This window comes from Glycine soja, chromosome 10, assembly GCF_004193775.1.
Source record: "Glycine soja cultivar W05 chromosome 10, ASM419377v2, whole genome shotgun sequence".
Taxonomy (NCBI): domain Eukaryota; kingdom Viridiplantae; phylum Streptophyta; class Magnoliopsida; order Fabales; family Fabaceae; genus Glycine; species Glycine soja.
Genome location: NC_041011.1, coordinates 1,852,317 through 1,868,118, shown reverse-complemented (window position 1 = coordinate 1,868,118; position 15,802 = coordinate 1,852,317). Strand labels below are relative to the sequence as shown.

General features: G+C 34.0%; 2 protein-coding genes and 2 non-coding genes across 4 annotated transcripts; 1 reads left to right on the top strand and 3 right to left on the bottom strand.

The window, feature by feature from the left end:
• Positions 1–2,904: 2,904 nt before the first annotated feature.
• On the top strand, positions 2,905–14,788 carry LOC114370725 (metal tolerance protein 2-like). Its single transcript, XM_028328120.1, has 12 exons — positions 2,905–3,370; positions 3,460–3,529; positions 4,228–4,325; positions 4,486–4,640; positions 5,201–5,316; positions 5,967–6,063; positions 6,689–6,773; positions 7,009–7,071; positions 7,177–7,282; positions 13,736–13,869; positions 14,170–14,258; positions 14,345–14,788. Exons 1-12 carry the CDS (start codon positions 3,032–3,034, stop codon positions 14,463–14,465), a joined length of 1,473 nt encoding a protein of 490 aa, XP_028183921.1. The 5' UTR covers positions 2,905–3,031; the 3' UTR covers positions 14,466–14,788.
• Positions 7,698–9,117, bottom strand: LOC114370726. Its single transcript, XM_028328121.1, has 3 exons — positions 8,866–9,117; positions 8,655–8,773; positions 7,698–8,542 (listed from the first exon to the last, which is right to left on the bottom strand). The coding sequence occupies exon 3, from the start codon at positions 8,378–8,380 to the stop codon at positions 7,997–7,999; it is 384 nt and encodes a 127-aa protein (XP_028183922.1). The 5' UTR covers positions 8,381–8,542; positions 8,655–8,773; positions 8,866–9,117; the 3' UTR covers positions 7,698–7,996.
• Positions 14,789–15,556: 768 nt separating the features above from the next.
• Positions 15,557–15,634, bottom strand: LOC114372758. Its single transcript, XR_003658324.1, has one exon. It is a non-coding gene; the product is annotated as a small nucleolar RNA Z155 (small nucleolar RNA).
• Positions 15,635–15,713: 79 nt separating this feature from the next.
• LOC114372750 lies at positions 15,714–15,802 on the bottom strand. The gene has a single exon (XR_003658317.1). It is a non-coding gene; the product is annotated as a small nucleolar RNA R41 (small nucleolar RNA).

Below are 15,802 nucleotides of genomic sequence, written 5' to 3'. Positions count from 1 at the left end.
GAAAATAACGGAAATCATGTAGAAAGAAAGATCTAGAATAAATATATAAGATTTTTATTATTTCTATAAAAATAAAAATAGATAAAATATGTGCTTTTACCATACTTTGAAAAAATAAAAAATTTAATATCATATTTTTTAGTTGTTGATAAGGCTGGTTATGTTTATTACTTTTTTTAATGTTAATTTGTCCTCATATAATTTTCATGTAGATAAATCTATTTAAACAAGTTTTATGTATTAAATCAATTAAGAAATAAAAAATTAAAATCATGCATAAGAAATCAAAAATAATAAAATTTTCAAAGGATTAACATGTCATTAATTAAATAAGTAAGAGAAGCATTTTTAAAAATTTTAAAATTAGAATAGCAATTTAAAAACTCAAAATAAGATAAATGGTGATACTTATTTTTTAACCTAAAATAAATATTTAACATGGGTCACGGTCAACACTAGTTCTCTACTACTTTCTATTTTAGTGTTAGCTGAAACAATAAAAAATAAAATAGAATCTAAAAGTTTGCGTCTATAACATCGACTAGTAGCGTTGGTGTTGTGGTTAATGCTAACTTTTTGACTACAAAACTCACATTTCTTGTAGTGAACAAAAGATATTAAAGTTGAGGTGCAATTAATTAACCAACTCCTGCAATTATTAACCTATGACAAAATTGGTGGTAGATTAATATCTGAGATCCTTTATATCAAAAACCTTTTTAATAATATAAAGGCCAAATAGTATATCTTGTTAATTGTTGAAGTGAGTGTATGAATAAGAAGTTCAACATTAGATAAAAATAAGCACATTGAATAACATATAAGTGGATAACAATAAGGTCCACATATGTTTCATGTTTCAAGGTTTTGAGTTCAATTTGATGTGAATTCATTTGTATGGTAAGTTGGTAACTGTGTTATGACTGATGACTTATAATGCATATAAAATGTGATTTAGGACAAACATATCATACATTATAGTACAATGAACCTAAAGTTTGAATAGCCTACCCTAAATACTAGTATTCGTTCCCAATAACTAAATTCTGCTAGTACAAGCGTTCCTATTTTGAAGGTTTTATCAATCTTTTGTAGAAAAGCAATAACAATGAACAAACAGTTAAAACTAAAACGTGAGATGAAATGCACAGTTTCAATAAACAAAACAAAATTAAAAAAAAAAATACAAACCTTCCCCTTATTCGTTTTAAAACACCCAAACTCCTCACACACTTTGCTGCACCGTGTTTTAACAAAAACTTAATCACACATTTTATCAATTCTTATTATTTTGTGAATTTTCCACCTTTTTTTTCACGATTGTTATCATGAAAATTTTTAGTTACCGAAGTATTTTACTAATGCTGATGTGTCACTAGAAAAAATGACTGTTATGCTAAAATGGATATATTAAAAGAACTAAAATAAAAAAATAAAGAGAGAAAATAAAATTGTTATTTTATTAAGAATTAAACAAAATATTAAATACTTAAAATAAAATTTATTAATTTATCAAAAAAAATATTTCCATAAAAAAACATTTTAACCAATCTTAAATAGAATTTTTTGATGTCTTTCGTATTGAATTCTCTAATTATGACACAAATATTTTTTCAATTATAAAAATTCCCATCAAACATATGCTGCATAATTGGATTAAATAAATAAATAAGTGATAAAAAATATTATGTAAGTTCTGATTTTGACCCGATTTTAATTAATTTGGATAAAAAAGTCAAATAACTTAATTGGTCTTTTATCATTTTTTTTAAAGTTCATTTTTTATCTTTTATTTTTCAAAATGATTTAGAATGATCCTTTTATTTATCTAAAGTTAACACCCTTGATGAATTAAAATATTGATGACTAAAAATCTCCGCAAAAGCGTGGATTTTTTCTTTCTTTCTTCATCTTCTTCCTTTTGCTTGTTCTTCCTCTGCAACTAAAACTATTATGCACCAGAGCAAAATTAACTCAGCACTAAGATGCATGAACAACCTCCTCAATTAAACCAAATACTAGTAGAACTCCCTCCTGCATAATAGCAAATCGCACCAAGTAGTACTCCCTCCTGACAGCTTGCAGACTTAAAAAACACAATATTTCAGACCATCAATTAACCTCTCCTTGATCATGTTAAACACTCCAAGGAATTCAAAATCCAACTCGAAAATGAGTAGGCAAAATCTGCTCTTCGAACTTTCAACCACTTCCAAGACAAAATTTGTACATGATCCAGAATCTCCAAAGCTAAAACAACTCAAGTCTAGCATTTGAAATGACCCATAAACTATAAGAGCAGGTGCACATATATACTCTTTAAAAGTCCACAAAAGATTGATAGTACAAAATCAAAATAACCCCCCCCCCCCCAAAAAAAAAATAAAATCTGATCCACACATTCACAGCCCCAAAAAACCAAAATCAAATAAACATCAAACAATGAAACGAGAACATATCAGAGAGATTGAGGAGAATGTCATGCTTCCAGCCTTTGTTGCAGGCAGATCAAAGAAATTGAGGTTGGGGAGGAGAGGGTCGGTGGTGGTGGTATCACAACATGATTGTTGCAGTCTCTGGAGGCGATTTTGAGAAGAAGTCAGCGAAGGAGAGGGCCTTGGAGCCTCGGAGGAGTGGTCGTGGGTGGCAAAGCGATGGTTGATGGAGTTGGCAATGACACTCACGTTGGGAGAAGAACAAGGGAAATTGATACACATTTTTTAGCGGTTTTTAATCTCCACTACTTTTAATTACTATGAATTATTTTTAACCTATTTAAAAAATAAAAGAATCAAATTAACCTAAGATAAAAGTAGGACATGTGGCATGACTGTTATGACTTTTTTTTCCAGGTGACACGTGTGACATACGTCACACACATTTGCGTTAGATCAACGTGATTCTTTCTAGAGATGAAATTGAAGTTCTTGCTGAAAGTTATACGATACGATACAATTGAGCGTGTGGCTATGCGAAACAAATTCGAAAAACCCTAGTTGGATTTCAGAATTGGAAGAAAAAGAATAAGAGCATGGGGTTTAGAGTGAGAAATCTGAATCCCATATACCGAAAGTGCGTAACAAGGTTTTCGTCTTCTAATTTTCTCCCACCGGTGCTGGAATCACTTAATTCCCATCCGTTAGAGTCTTGTTTAACTGAAAATCCCGCGTTCAAAATCCCAAGGAGATGGCATTTGGGTCATAGTCATTCCCACCACGACGACCGCCACCACTACCACAAAGAGGGAGAGAAAATTTTCCGGCTGGGACTCGCCGCTGACATCGGTTTAGCCACCGGAAAAGCCTTCACCGGCTATCTTTCCGGCAGCACTGCCATTATCGCCGATGCCGCGCATTCCGTATCTGACGTGGTAAGTGCTAACTCTCACTCGATTCCTAAGTGCAACTTGTCGTGAAACAATGTTCATTCTCAATTCTCATTGTTTTTGTGTTGTCGCAGGTTCTTAGTGGCATAGCTTTGTTGTCTTTCAAGGTTGCCAAGGCGCCTAGAGATAAAGAACACCCATATGGTCACTTCATTTGTATCTACGCGCTACTCCATTTATCTCTTGTGCATCAAGTTACTGTTTATTAGATATTCTGGGAGTAAATCATCACTTTGGTCCTTCAAGTTGTGAATATCCGTCAATTTAGTCCATATGTTTTACTAACGTCCAGGGACTAATTTGAAGGATTTTTCAATACTTAAGGGTTCTAATACTTGAGAGATTACTTATTTAAATTGTTTACTTTAGGGACTATTTAAGAAAGAGAGTAATGGTTTAGGGATGAACTTGATTGTTTATCCGATATTTCGGATGCTAACATTTCACAGGCCAATAGTTATTTGAATATAAATGGATTGATTATCTGTTAGTTTACATATAATAATAGTTAAATAATGCTCGTTTGTTCTGTTATTTTGTTGTGGTTTCTCTTTAGACTAATGTTTTCCATTCGTATGTTATTTACTGAAAGGTTTCTGTTTCATTTATGATTATATTTTTTATATATGGCCTTGTATCTCAGGACATGGTAAGTTTGAGACTCTAGGAGCTCTTTTGATTATCTGTTAGTTTACATATAATAATAGTTAAATAATGCTCGTTTGTTCTGTTATTTTTTTGTGGTTTCTCTTTAGACTAATGTTTTCCATTCGTATGTTATTTACTGAAAGGTTTCTGTGTCATTTATGATTATATTTTATATATTTGGCCTTGTATCTCAGGACATGGTAAGTTTGAGACTCTAGGAGCTCTTGGAATCTCTTGCATGCTTTTGGCAACTGGAGGTGGCATTGCATGGCATGCTGTAGACATTTTGATGGTATTGAAATTCAAACTTTAATCTATTTGTTGCTTCACTTATTCCCATGAACTTTGTGATTTAAAGAAACTTTGATTGAGCTTTTTGTTAGACTATGTATGAAAAGTAGATATTTTTTTTCATCTTTTCAATACTTGAAGTCACTGTTATACACTTGCAGGGATTGTTCTCATCTGGTCCTGAAGTGGTTAGCCAGACATTGGCACATGGGCACAAGCATAGCCACGGACATGGTGGACATCACCATGGAATTGACATGGAGCATCCCATCCTTGCTTTGAATATGACAATTGTGTCAATATGTGTGAAAGAAGGGTACTGCTATTACTTAATATTTACTTGTACTGGCTGATCCAAAAATAATAATAATTTACTTGTACTGGGCTGAGGAGGTCCTAGTATTCCTGATGCCTATTCTAGTCACCTGTGTCCTATGTCACTGTTATAAATATGCTGACTTTGACTAATCCTTCATTGGGTGGTATCTGATACTTCTCCACCGTAGGTGTAAGATACAAACCAATAAAGTTTGATGCAATCTCAAGTCAATGAGACAGATACAAAAGGATAATTAGTTAATTACTAAATAGGAAACCTTTAGAGACTAACATTTAATTGAATGAAAACCTGGAAAAATTAATTAAACTATCATTGTAGTTATGTTAGCTCAAGCACTTTACTTTCCCAGGGAATGCGTTCCTGTGGTCTTTACTCCTACACTTTGCCTCACCTGACATCTGAACCTTGTAATTTAAGTTTCTTTCCTTATTTCTTTCTTTTATTGATGGACCCTATGCTTTGATTAATATGTGCATTACTAGGTTTTATTTTTTCTGCAAGACTTCAGTATTTATATTTGCTTTGCATATCTGTAGGCTTTACTGGATAACAAAACGAGCTGGTGAGAAGCAAGGGAGTGGACTAATGAAAGCAAATGCATGGCATCATCGTGCAGATGCAATTTCATCAGTAGTTGCTCTCATTGGAGTTGGTAAATAACTTAGTTCTTTGAAAGGTTATTAGGTTTGTTATTCAGTAAAAGTCCTATAATGCTGGCTTCTAGTACAAGATATGTTGTCAATAAGGTTTACTTGCTTACACGGCATTGTTGTTGGGTTATGATTATTAATTGTATGATATTAATTATACAATCGCATATAAGTTATAAGTTTTTTGTGGACATCTTTTAAAAATAAGAAGTGGTCATTTGTTCATCTAACACCAATGGTTAATGCTATAATTTATATTTAGCAATTTTTATTGTGTTTGGATTTATGAATTCATGAGCTTTTTTTGTTCATCTATTTTTTGGTACATTAATAATGGTTTTTCTGTTGTTGTTGCTACTGTTATTACCTAAATTGACACAACTAAAAGCATGGTCACTCACCTTATAGTGGCTCTGAAGTCTGAATCTGAGCTTAAGATTTCTTATGTAGACAACTTGTTTGATTTAGTTGAATTCATCAGATGACAGATGGTGCTGTTTTGTTTAACATTAGAACACCCTAAAAAATTAAAATATAACTAGTGTTGTGTTTACTGTCTACATAGCACAGGCTTTGACTTTGGATACTTGATCCATTTATGTCTTGGGTCTTGCTTAGGTTCACTAACAATAGATTTTCATCTCTATGTTAGGAGGGTCTATTCTTGGAGTGAAGTTTCTAGATCCCCTTGCAGGACTTCTCGTCTCCGGCATGATTTTGAAAGCTGGAGCTGAAACAGGTTACCAGAGGTACCTATATCTCTTCCCTGGTGTATACATGTCAACCACATTTTGGAACCTAAGTTAAACATATGGGAACTAAGTGTGATCCTGATACAAGGATACAACAAAATATTGAACAAACCTATGCTAGACATAGATGACATGTGTTGGATACCTACAAATTAGATTATATTTATCTTGTTGGATATAGCATCTAATTAATGTAACAAGTTTACTTGTTTTCCCCTCAACTTAGAGGGATTTTATGTGTGTAAAGCATTTTTTTTATGGATGGCTTTGTCATTTTGGACTGATGTCTTAATGATGCACATTTGGCATATGTAAATTGATGAGTCCTTTCTTTAAGACATACTAATGAGCCCAACTAAATGACTAATACAATGCAATTATTTAATAATAATTTCAGGCATAGAATTTACTACCTCTTTGTCCATTATTAAGATGGCAGAGAATACAAATGGGTGTAAAGTGACTCAAAATGTGTAACCACTTGGGGTAAACTGATTCCGCCTAAACTAAGGGTGTTAGAAAAAAGTTCTAGTTTCTACTCCACCAGAAGTATCTATAGGCAATTCTGATTATGTCCAAACTTCTAGCTCTAATGTTCTTGTTGCTTTTGATCAATTATCAGTGTCTTGGAATTGGTGGATGCTGCAATCCCAGCACAACATTTGGATCCTATTAAACAAACAATATTGCAAGTTGATGGTGTCAAGGTTTCTTTTTTTCCAATATTATTTTAAAAATATTTATTTGGCAACCTTGGAACTTTGCATATGATTTCTTTTCCAATGTCATCTTTTTACTTGAAGAAATGCATCAAGTTCTGCTTTAATTTTTTGCATGCACTTTAACCAGGTATACATTAAGTTTGGTGTTATGCATACAAATGTATGAATCTAGATTACATTCTTTTTATTTCTATGTAAAAAAAATTCAATTTGTATGCAGGGGTGCCATTGTTTAAGAGGAAGGAGAGCTGGTTCATATCTTTATCTGGATGTACATATTGAGGTCAGTTCTGAATATTTTTTATGTCACATGCAATATGTGTCATGAACTCATGATTGGACTGCATGCATCAGTTTTCAGGGTCTAATTTTTAGTTTTACCTTGCAGGTTGATCCTTTCTCTAGTGTAAGTGCTGCACATGACATTGGTGAAAATGTTCGTCATCAAATTCACAAGTCTCATCCTACTGTGGTTGAAGTTTTCATACACATAGGTCTGTTTTGTAGTTTTATATTCTTACCTTGGCTAGTGCAGAATGGTAGCTATTTGTTATGACATTTTTTTTTTAATAATTGACATACTTGTTAACAGAAGTTACTTTGTAGCAAGGTGATTCACTATAATTTTAATAACATAGTTGATAGTTGTGAATTGCAAATTGCATTGAATTAGATTTAGAGATACAATGAAAAGTAACTTGAAATATATCATATAAATGATGTATAGTTCTCAATGTTATTATTAACTAGGAATTGACAAAAGTAAAAAAAGCATAAGCCTCACAAAACAAAATCATTAGTTGTGTGTCATGTCTTCAAAACAAAAACAGGGTAAGTATTGATATGGCTAGGTAAGATGCAGTTCACTTTGTCAAGTTTCTGCTTTAAAAGAGTGAAAACTGAGTAATGGAATACAATGTTGTTAATGGCGGATGGCGGTTCATGGCGGAAAGTCAAAAATCCGCCATAAAAATATGGCGGATGGCGTAGCGGAAAATGGCGGATGTCATGGCGGACACAAAAAAAAAAAAAACATATATATAAACTCATTGAAATTGAAAAAAACAAAGGATTGCATTCAAATAAACTAAAAAAGTTTCATGAGTTCATACAATAATCAAGTACCAACACCAAATAAACTCATTAAAGAGTTCAAAATAAGAAAATGATAAAAACATAATGCAAAGTGCAAAGTGAAGGTTAAGGCTCTAATCATCTTCTCCAATCCCAACATAATCATCTTCGTTGTTATCATATGGTAATGGAGCATCTCCCTCTCCCTCTTCCCCATCAGACGCCTCAAAATTGACCATGATTTCTTCTTCTTCAGATTCAACATCAATATTCTCCTCAACATCTAGATCCTCATCATTTTCTTGGACTGCTTTTTGCTTCCTTGATGAAGATCCAACAACCATTGCCTGTTTTTTAGAAGTTTGGGCAGCAGCAACACTTGTTTTTTGCTTTTTCCGCCTAGTATACATCCTACACTCTCCAACCCCTGAAGCCTGATACACAGTTGCCCAATTTAGAGCATCATCATCTTCAAATACCAAATCATTTCCAGCATCATTATCATCATCTTGATCCATCTCTCCCACGAGCCATTCATTGCATACATCAATATCATTAAGAGAAATTGGATCAATTTCATCTCTTGCATTATATCTTTGCTTCAATTGTTGGTTCTATTTGACAAACACCAAATCATGCAACCTCTTGTGCTCAAGCCTATTTCTTTTTTTGGAATGAATCTACAACATAACAAATAAATGTTGATTTCAATCTCAAATATACTCCAAATATAACTTGATCATCAAAATTAAATAAAATTAAAAAGTATAGTTAGAGTTTTGTCACAATTACTTGCTCAAACACACTCCAATTTCTTTCACATCCTGAAGCACTGCAAGTCAAACTCAAAATCTTAATAGCCAGCTTCTGCAAATTTGGAGTTTGTGACCCAAACATTCGCCACCAATATGCTGCAATACCAATTACCAACCAAGAGCATAACTTAGAATTCTGAATTCTAACACTAATACATAAAAAAAATAGTATGATAAAAGTTTCTTACTAGGAGAATGGGTTTTCCTTTGAGCCATTGCAAAGTCGGAACCAAAGTGGTCAGCACCAATCTTGTAAAGATGCAACTCGGTTAGAATTTTCTGTTGCACATCAAATTGTGGAATCAACTTCTTAATGCACTCAAACAAACCATTGGTGACCTCAAAATCAAACTCCAAGTCAGTGTTGTCATAAAAGAACTCTGGATTTAAGAAGTGGGCAGCTGCATGCAATGGCCTATGAAGCTGACAATTTCATCTTTTATCAATGGTTTCAAACACATCTTTGTACTTGTTTTCATTGTTGTTGAAAGACTTCATAATTGTTTCTTTTGCCTTGTCCATTGCTTCATAAATATAGCCCATGGCTGGTTTCCTTTCACCATCCACAAGACGAAGCACTTTCACAAGTGGAGCCATGACTTTAAGAGTGTAAACCACACTATTCCAAAAAGAAGGCATGAGCACTACCTTTGCAGCTTCTTTTCCCTTAGGCTCCTTAGATAGCTTGTTCAAGGTCCATTCATCAGAAGTAAACATCTTTCTAATATTGGCTTTCTCTTTGTGAAGCCTTTCCAAGGTTAGATAAGAAGTGGCAAATCTAGTAATAGCATGTCTCACCAATTCCCTCTTGTTTGTAAAATTTCTCAACAAACTTAAGGTACTAGAATGGGCATAGATAAACCCAACTAGATTAATTGCCCTTCTAATGGTCTTCCTTATCAAGGGAAGCTTCCCAATATCTTCAAGCATCAAATCAATACAATGAGCTGCACAAGGAGTCCAATAAATATGTTTCCTTTTCTCCTCCAACAACTTACCCGCTAAAACATAGTTGCTCCCATTATCGGTTACAACTTGAACAACATTCTCTTCTCCAACTTCCTCCACAATGGCATCAAGCAACTCAAAAAGCTTTTCACCTGTCTTGATGCAATCCTCCCTAGGAAGGGACCAATCACTAGAACCATGAGCAAGAGGCTCCAAGAAGATTGTCTTCACAAAATCAGAGCCATCAACAGACTTCAAAAACATGGTACCAGCTTGAGAGTTAATAAAAAAATTAATGATGCATCTTTGTTTCCGATCAGTCCATGCATCGGACATAATAGTACAACCATACTTGACCCATTGCTCCCTATGGCCTTTCATCAAATTTTCAGTATATTCAACTTCCTTCTTCAAGAGTGGAAATCTGATGTCATGATAGCTAGGAATGGGCAAATGTGGCCCATATTGACCAATGGCTGCAACCATGTTCTCAAAGCTTTTCAATTTAATGAGGTTGAATGACAAACCTGCTTGGTACCAAAAGCGAGCAATATGTTGATGCACCTTCAATACTTCATTCTTATCCATTGACTCTCTTATGTTCATTTGCCTCAGCATCTCCATTTTTCTCCGATTGATTGCATTTTCTGGATTCTTACAGAATTTGTCCATTGGTCCTTTTTTAGTCCCACACTTTGTCTTTGCACTTGCAGCAGCATTACAAGAATCCGCAAACTCATCTTCTTCACTTCCATCACATCCAATCGGTTCACCAAATTCAAAATCTCTTATATTTGCCATATTACCACTGCCAGAAGTACTGTAAGTGGTCCCGCTTTTTTTTGTAGCCATATATTCCTTCAACTCTTCAACTACATTTGGGGGAGTTTTCTTGCAAGCTGCAACGTTGCCCGACTTCCCAATCAGGTGTTGTTTGGCTCGGGTTATTCCTCCCTTAGTGATTTTTCCACAAAAATTACAAACAATGGTGTTTGTATCTCCTTCCACTAGTGAATGGCAATATTTCCAGCCTGGGTCTGCCTTATTTTTCCTCGTTGCACTTGCAGTAGCAGCATCGGATGATGGTTCAGCCATTTAAAATCACTAAAAAGGGACTGAACAGGAAAAAAAAATTATGGTGTCAAATACGAAAAAAAAAAAGGGACTGTTAACAGTAAAAAGGGGTGTCAAATAGCAAAAGGAAAAAAAAAGTTGTAGACAGAAAAATGGGGTGTGTCAAATAGCAAAAAGCCCAAATCAAAAAAAAAAAAAAAAAGATCAAGGTTGGCTGACCCGCGTCTGCGTCTTCGTCTTCTTCGTCTTCTTCACGAGACAGAAAGAAGAGGCGTCGCGGTCGCGGGAGGCTGCGTTGCCGGGGCTTGCGCGAAGTTGGCCTTCGTCTTCGTGTAAGGGTGTCGCGAGCGGCGGCGGTTGGGTGCGCGGACTGTGCGGGTGTCGCCTGTCGCGGCGGCGGCTGGGTGCGGCGGGGTGAGGGAAGGACGCAGAGGTGAGGGAAGGACGCAGAGGTGAGGGAAGGTGCGGCGTGGGACAACATTTAATTGAATGCATAACCGGGTAGGGTTGGGTCGGGTTGGCCCAACTCCTACCGCGGACAAAAACCAAGCAAATCCCGCCATTTTCCGCCACCCCGCCATAACCGCCACGACCGCCATGGCTATGGCGGCCGCCATGGCGCCGCCATCCCAAACCCGCCACGCCACCGCTATTCGGTGGCGTTTTTTCGCAAATCCGCCACCTAAATCCGCCATGGCGCCGCCATGGCCGCCATTTAACAACACTGATGGAATATGACCGAATAGGGTGCAAAGTGAGAGATAGTGTCAAGCCCATGTTTTAGAAGAATGAAATCTAAGCAATGGAATAAAATGTCAAGTACTGAATTAAGGTATGTATGAGATTATTATTGTTGTAAATTATGTGATAGAAATTGTTCCATTTACCAAAGTAGACATACAATGTACCCTAGAAGTAGAATTAATTATTTTTCTCTTGTAAATTGTGTTTTGTATTTATTAGGTTTATAACCATCGTGTATATAAATCACCTAAGACTGAGTGCATTTTTCACTCACCTAACAGTAGCTAAAATATTATCTCCTTTGATCTCAAGTTGGCGTTGTTGATGGATTGGCAAGTGCACCAATTCGTCTCAAGCAGTAAAGTTAAAACGAAAGTCTAAGTGTCGAATTCATAGGGACTTTGTTTGTACTTAGGTAGATGAATATTTTATTAATAAAAGAAGTTAAAGAAAATTGATTTGAAAAAATTATGAGAAAAATAATAATTTAAATTAGCAGAAAATTAAATCAAACAAGAGAAGAAATTAAACAAGAATTTAAATTGATTAATTAAAGACAGAAAAATTAGAAAATCCAATAGTATTGCAGAAGTATATTCAGAAGATGAGAATGTTGGGAACTTAATTTACCAGAGCTACTCTTTGATATAATGTTAATGATTTTTTCTCTATTTATAATTATTCCAATTTACACCTGCATCTACTAATATACTCTAACTTCTTTGGTCCTTCGCATGAAAGAACCTAATTTATATATTTTCTCTCTCAAATTCCTTTACAGAGCTAAAATAATAAATTGCATTAAAAATATAAATGTATAACAAGTTAAACAAATATCAATATATCCTTAGTGATGACTTTATTTAGATATCATTTCCCAGTTCTATTAGAAAATAACGTCTCCCACCTAAAACTTACCATGCAAATGGGTGATCAAGCTACAAATAATAATATTAAGCACAAGAAAAGATAATGCAAATGTAATATTCATAAATAGATAAGATAAATTACAAGAGTAGTATAAGAAGAGAAATAACAAGAGTAGTTAACTGTCAAGTTCCCAACAAATGGGGTTTAGTCTCTCATAGTCATAGGAGGCTTTACAACTGCAAGAGGGAAATATTTAGTGAAAGAAAATAAGATAAGGAAAGAGGATGGAAGGAAGGAATTGTTCCTAATGATTACTTCTCCTTCTTCTAGCCTTTGTCTTTCATAAGGAATTGTATTCTCTTAGAATTTATGTGTGTTTTTTCCTTATTCCCTCTTCTTCTTTTATAGGTGCAAATTAGCTTAGTGCTAAGTGGGCTTCTCGCGCTAAATCCGCCTTTACTTTTCTTAATTAGCCTGTTTTCGTTAATTAGTCATGTTTTCCTTAATTATCTTGCTTTTTTTTGTTTTATTTTACTCACTAAGCATCATAAATTATCACTTTTAATATTCTCTGCACAAAAATTTAAATGATGTTAATTTAATAATTATTTGTTCAAAAAGGAAGAATTAAGAGAAAAAAATTACAAATTCCTATATAATTTAACCCCAAAATATACTCATAATTGGTAGTTATCAAGCATCATCTCTGTTTTGCATCCTTATTTCAGCCATTGTCAAGGCTGAAATGCAGTATTTTGTCTTGGGTTCTTCTAAACCAAACCAATTGTCACTGTTTCAGCACTGTTCATGAAAACTATTCATCAGTGCAAGTGACCATTATTTATGTATAGAAAATGCTTAGCCTGTTATGAATGTCAAAAGGGCAAATTTAAATCTGTCACCACTGGTCCTTCTTGCTATCTTATTTTACTGACTATATATCAGTGCAGTGGTGGATGTACATACATAAATAGCTTAAATATGTATATTTTGCCTCCCTAATTTTGAATATTTAAACCCCTTACCCCTAATTTTTTACTCCTTTCATGTATTTATTATTTTTATTTAAGTATTTAATTTAAAAAATTTATTTTATATTCTTCCCAATTGACTCAGTAGAATAGGATAAGATAGCTATCTTCTCCTATTGTATTCCGTTGTTTGTTGCGTCAATATATATGATAATGTCTTAGATCCATTACTTTATCAGTGCATGGCAAAGATATGCCTAATTTTCTAATCATTCAGCTTTTATCTTCAAATTATAGCCTTATGATGACTAAAATTCACTAATCCCAATGACATATAGTAATGAGGTTTTCTGAAATCTAAATCTCTTTTTTTTTTGTAGTCGATGCCATGTGTTCTGCCATTTTGAATCATTTAACTCTAAATTTGTCCTATTATTGTTTCTTTTTATAGATCCTGCCATGTCACATGCTTCTCATCAGCGAGATAGTTGGAGTGGAGACATGAACCAGAGCAGTATTGTTCCTGCTGAGGATAGTAACATTGAAGGAATTGTTTCTGATATCATCTCATCAAACTTTCCACAGGTAACATTTGTTTGTGAAAACTAGAAGACAATCAAAATAAGTTCAGTTTGGAATTTGGTGTGGGTCTTTCATCTATTGGGGATTCTTTGATTTTATTGATTAGAAATGAAAATATTATTCTTCAATTGGTTCAAGTTCTCTTAGCCATAAAATTTGGGGAATTAAATGATTGCTATTCTCTTTACTAGTACGAGTGTAGGTTTTTCTGTTTCAATATTAATTGAAGGTGGTGGGAAGTAACATTGTTAATGGAAGTACAGTTGTTTTTTCAATCTTTAATTGTCTCTAGCTGGTTTTCAGATGTCAGTTGAGCGCATAGCACGTCACATGTTTCAAAGCAAGATAGTTCTTCAAATTGAGGTTTCCATGCCACCTGATATCCCAATTGGGTAATTTCTATTGTCTTAAACCTTTAGTGAGTTTGATTGTGAATTGGGTCCATCTCCCATAGCAACTTACGTTTATTTACCCACAGACATGCAATGGAAATGGCAAAGCTAGCAGAGAAAGAGATTTTTAAGGCTGTCTCGAATACTATTCATGTTAGCATTCAGCTACGTTTGGGGCAACCATTCCCACAGATCAATCATACTTAGAACCATCCATGGATGGTGGAAAGCCGATTTTTTTGCAACTCCATGCATCCTTTTAGTATGATTTAAGTTTAATAGATTATTACAATATTGCTTTGTTGCAACTCCTACCTAGTCTCATACTATTCCATACTAGCCAATTACTTTGAGAGGCTCACAGGAGGTGGAAAGGTAAGCAGACCTACTAAAACCGAATATATTTGCGCCCATTAGACGTTTCATACACTGTTGAGTTCCCTCGTCGCCCTGCAAAACTACTGAATATGACTAAATAATGAACCCCCTTGAGTAATACAGTTTTTAACGGCAAATTTATGTCTTTGTTAGCGCCTTGTGAGTTATTCTATGATATTTTTGCAGTGGGTTAACTACGTACGAACATCGAAATATTGGCGCCATTTTATGAGATTTGCTTTTTTATTGAAACACTTCTGTTCATCTCTCCTTTTTTTTCTTTGTCGACTGATCCATTACTCATTTAAAGGTGTAAAAATATTTTTTTTAACAATCAAAGATTTTCATTTTCATTTTAAACCACAAGATATGGATTAAACTTAATTACAAATATTACATGTGATATGTTACCAAGATTTTTCAAGTCCCACCAAAAGAAAAAGAATTAAATTGATTTTGTTTTACCTAATAACAAATACTATCATTTAATAAAGGTTATATCTGATGATTTTGGCATAATCATTACTGTACACAACTTTTGAAACCGTGTACCTATACGCCACCCAATGGTACTCCAGCAGTTTGAGTTAAATCACCAATCAAAATTTAATAAATTTAAACAAAAATTGAGATGGATAAGTTTAAATAGAATATATTGTTCTGAAAACATTTATTGCCCTCGTAATTTTTATTTTCATTTAGAAATCGAGTATATCGGCCAACTCGTATAACTTCTATTAAATTTTATTCTAATTAGTTTCTCATGGTCGAACCAAATCAAATTTAAAAAAGAAAAAAATATGATGATAAATTGAAGGGGAAAAAACAACTTCCAATACCTTACCGTGCACGGAAAAGCTATTTTTTTTTTGAGAAATAAACTATTATTTTTTATGAAGAACACTTCATGGTAAGAGAGCCATTGATTAGATAATTGTAGTATGATTAACAATGTCCACATCTATTAAATTCAGAAAAAGGGTATCATCACTTCAATGGCACTCTCCCTTTCCCTTTGACAACAGCACAGTCAATTTTATGATCTATAATAACAAATAAATCCAAATAAAAAAATGTAGAAAAGCTCAGAAGGATCCATTGGTAGTTTTGTAGAAAATTCTTCATTCCCTTATAAAATAGGTAGTTCATACCATCATTGCCTCCAA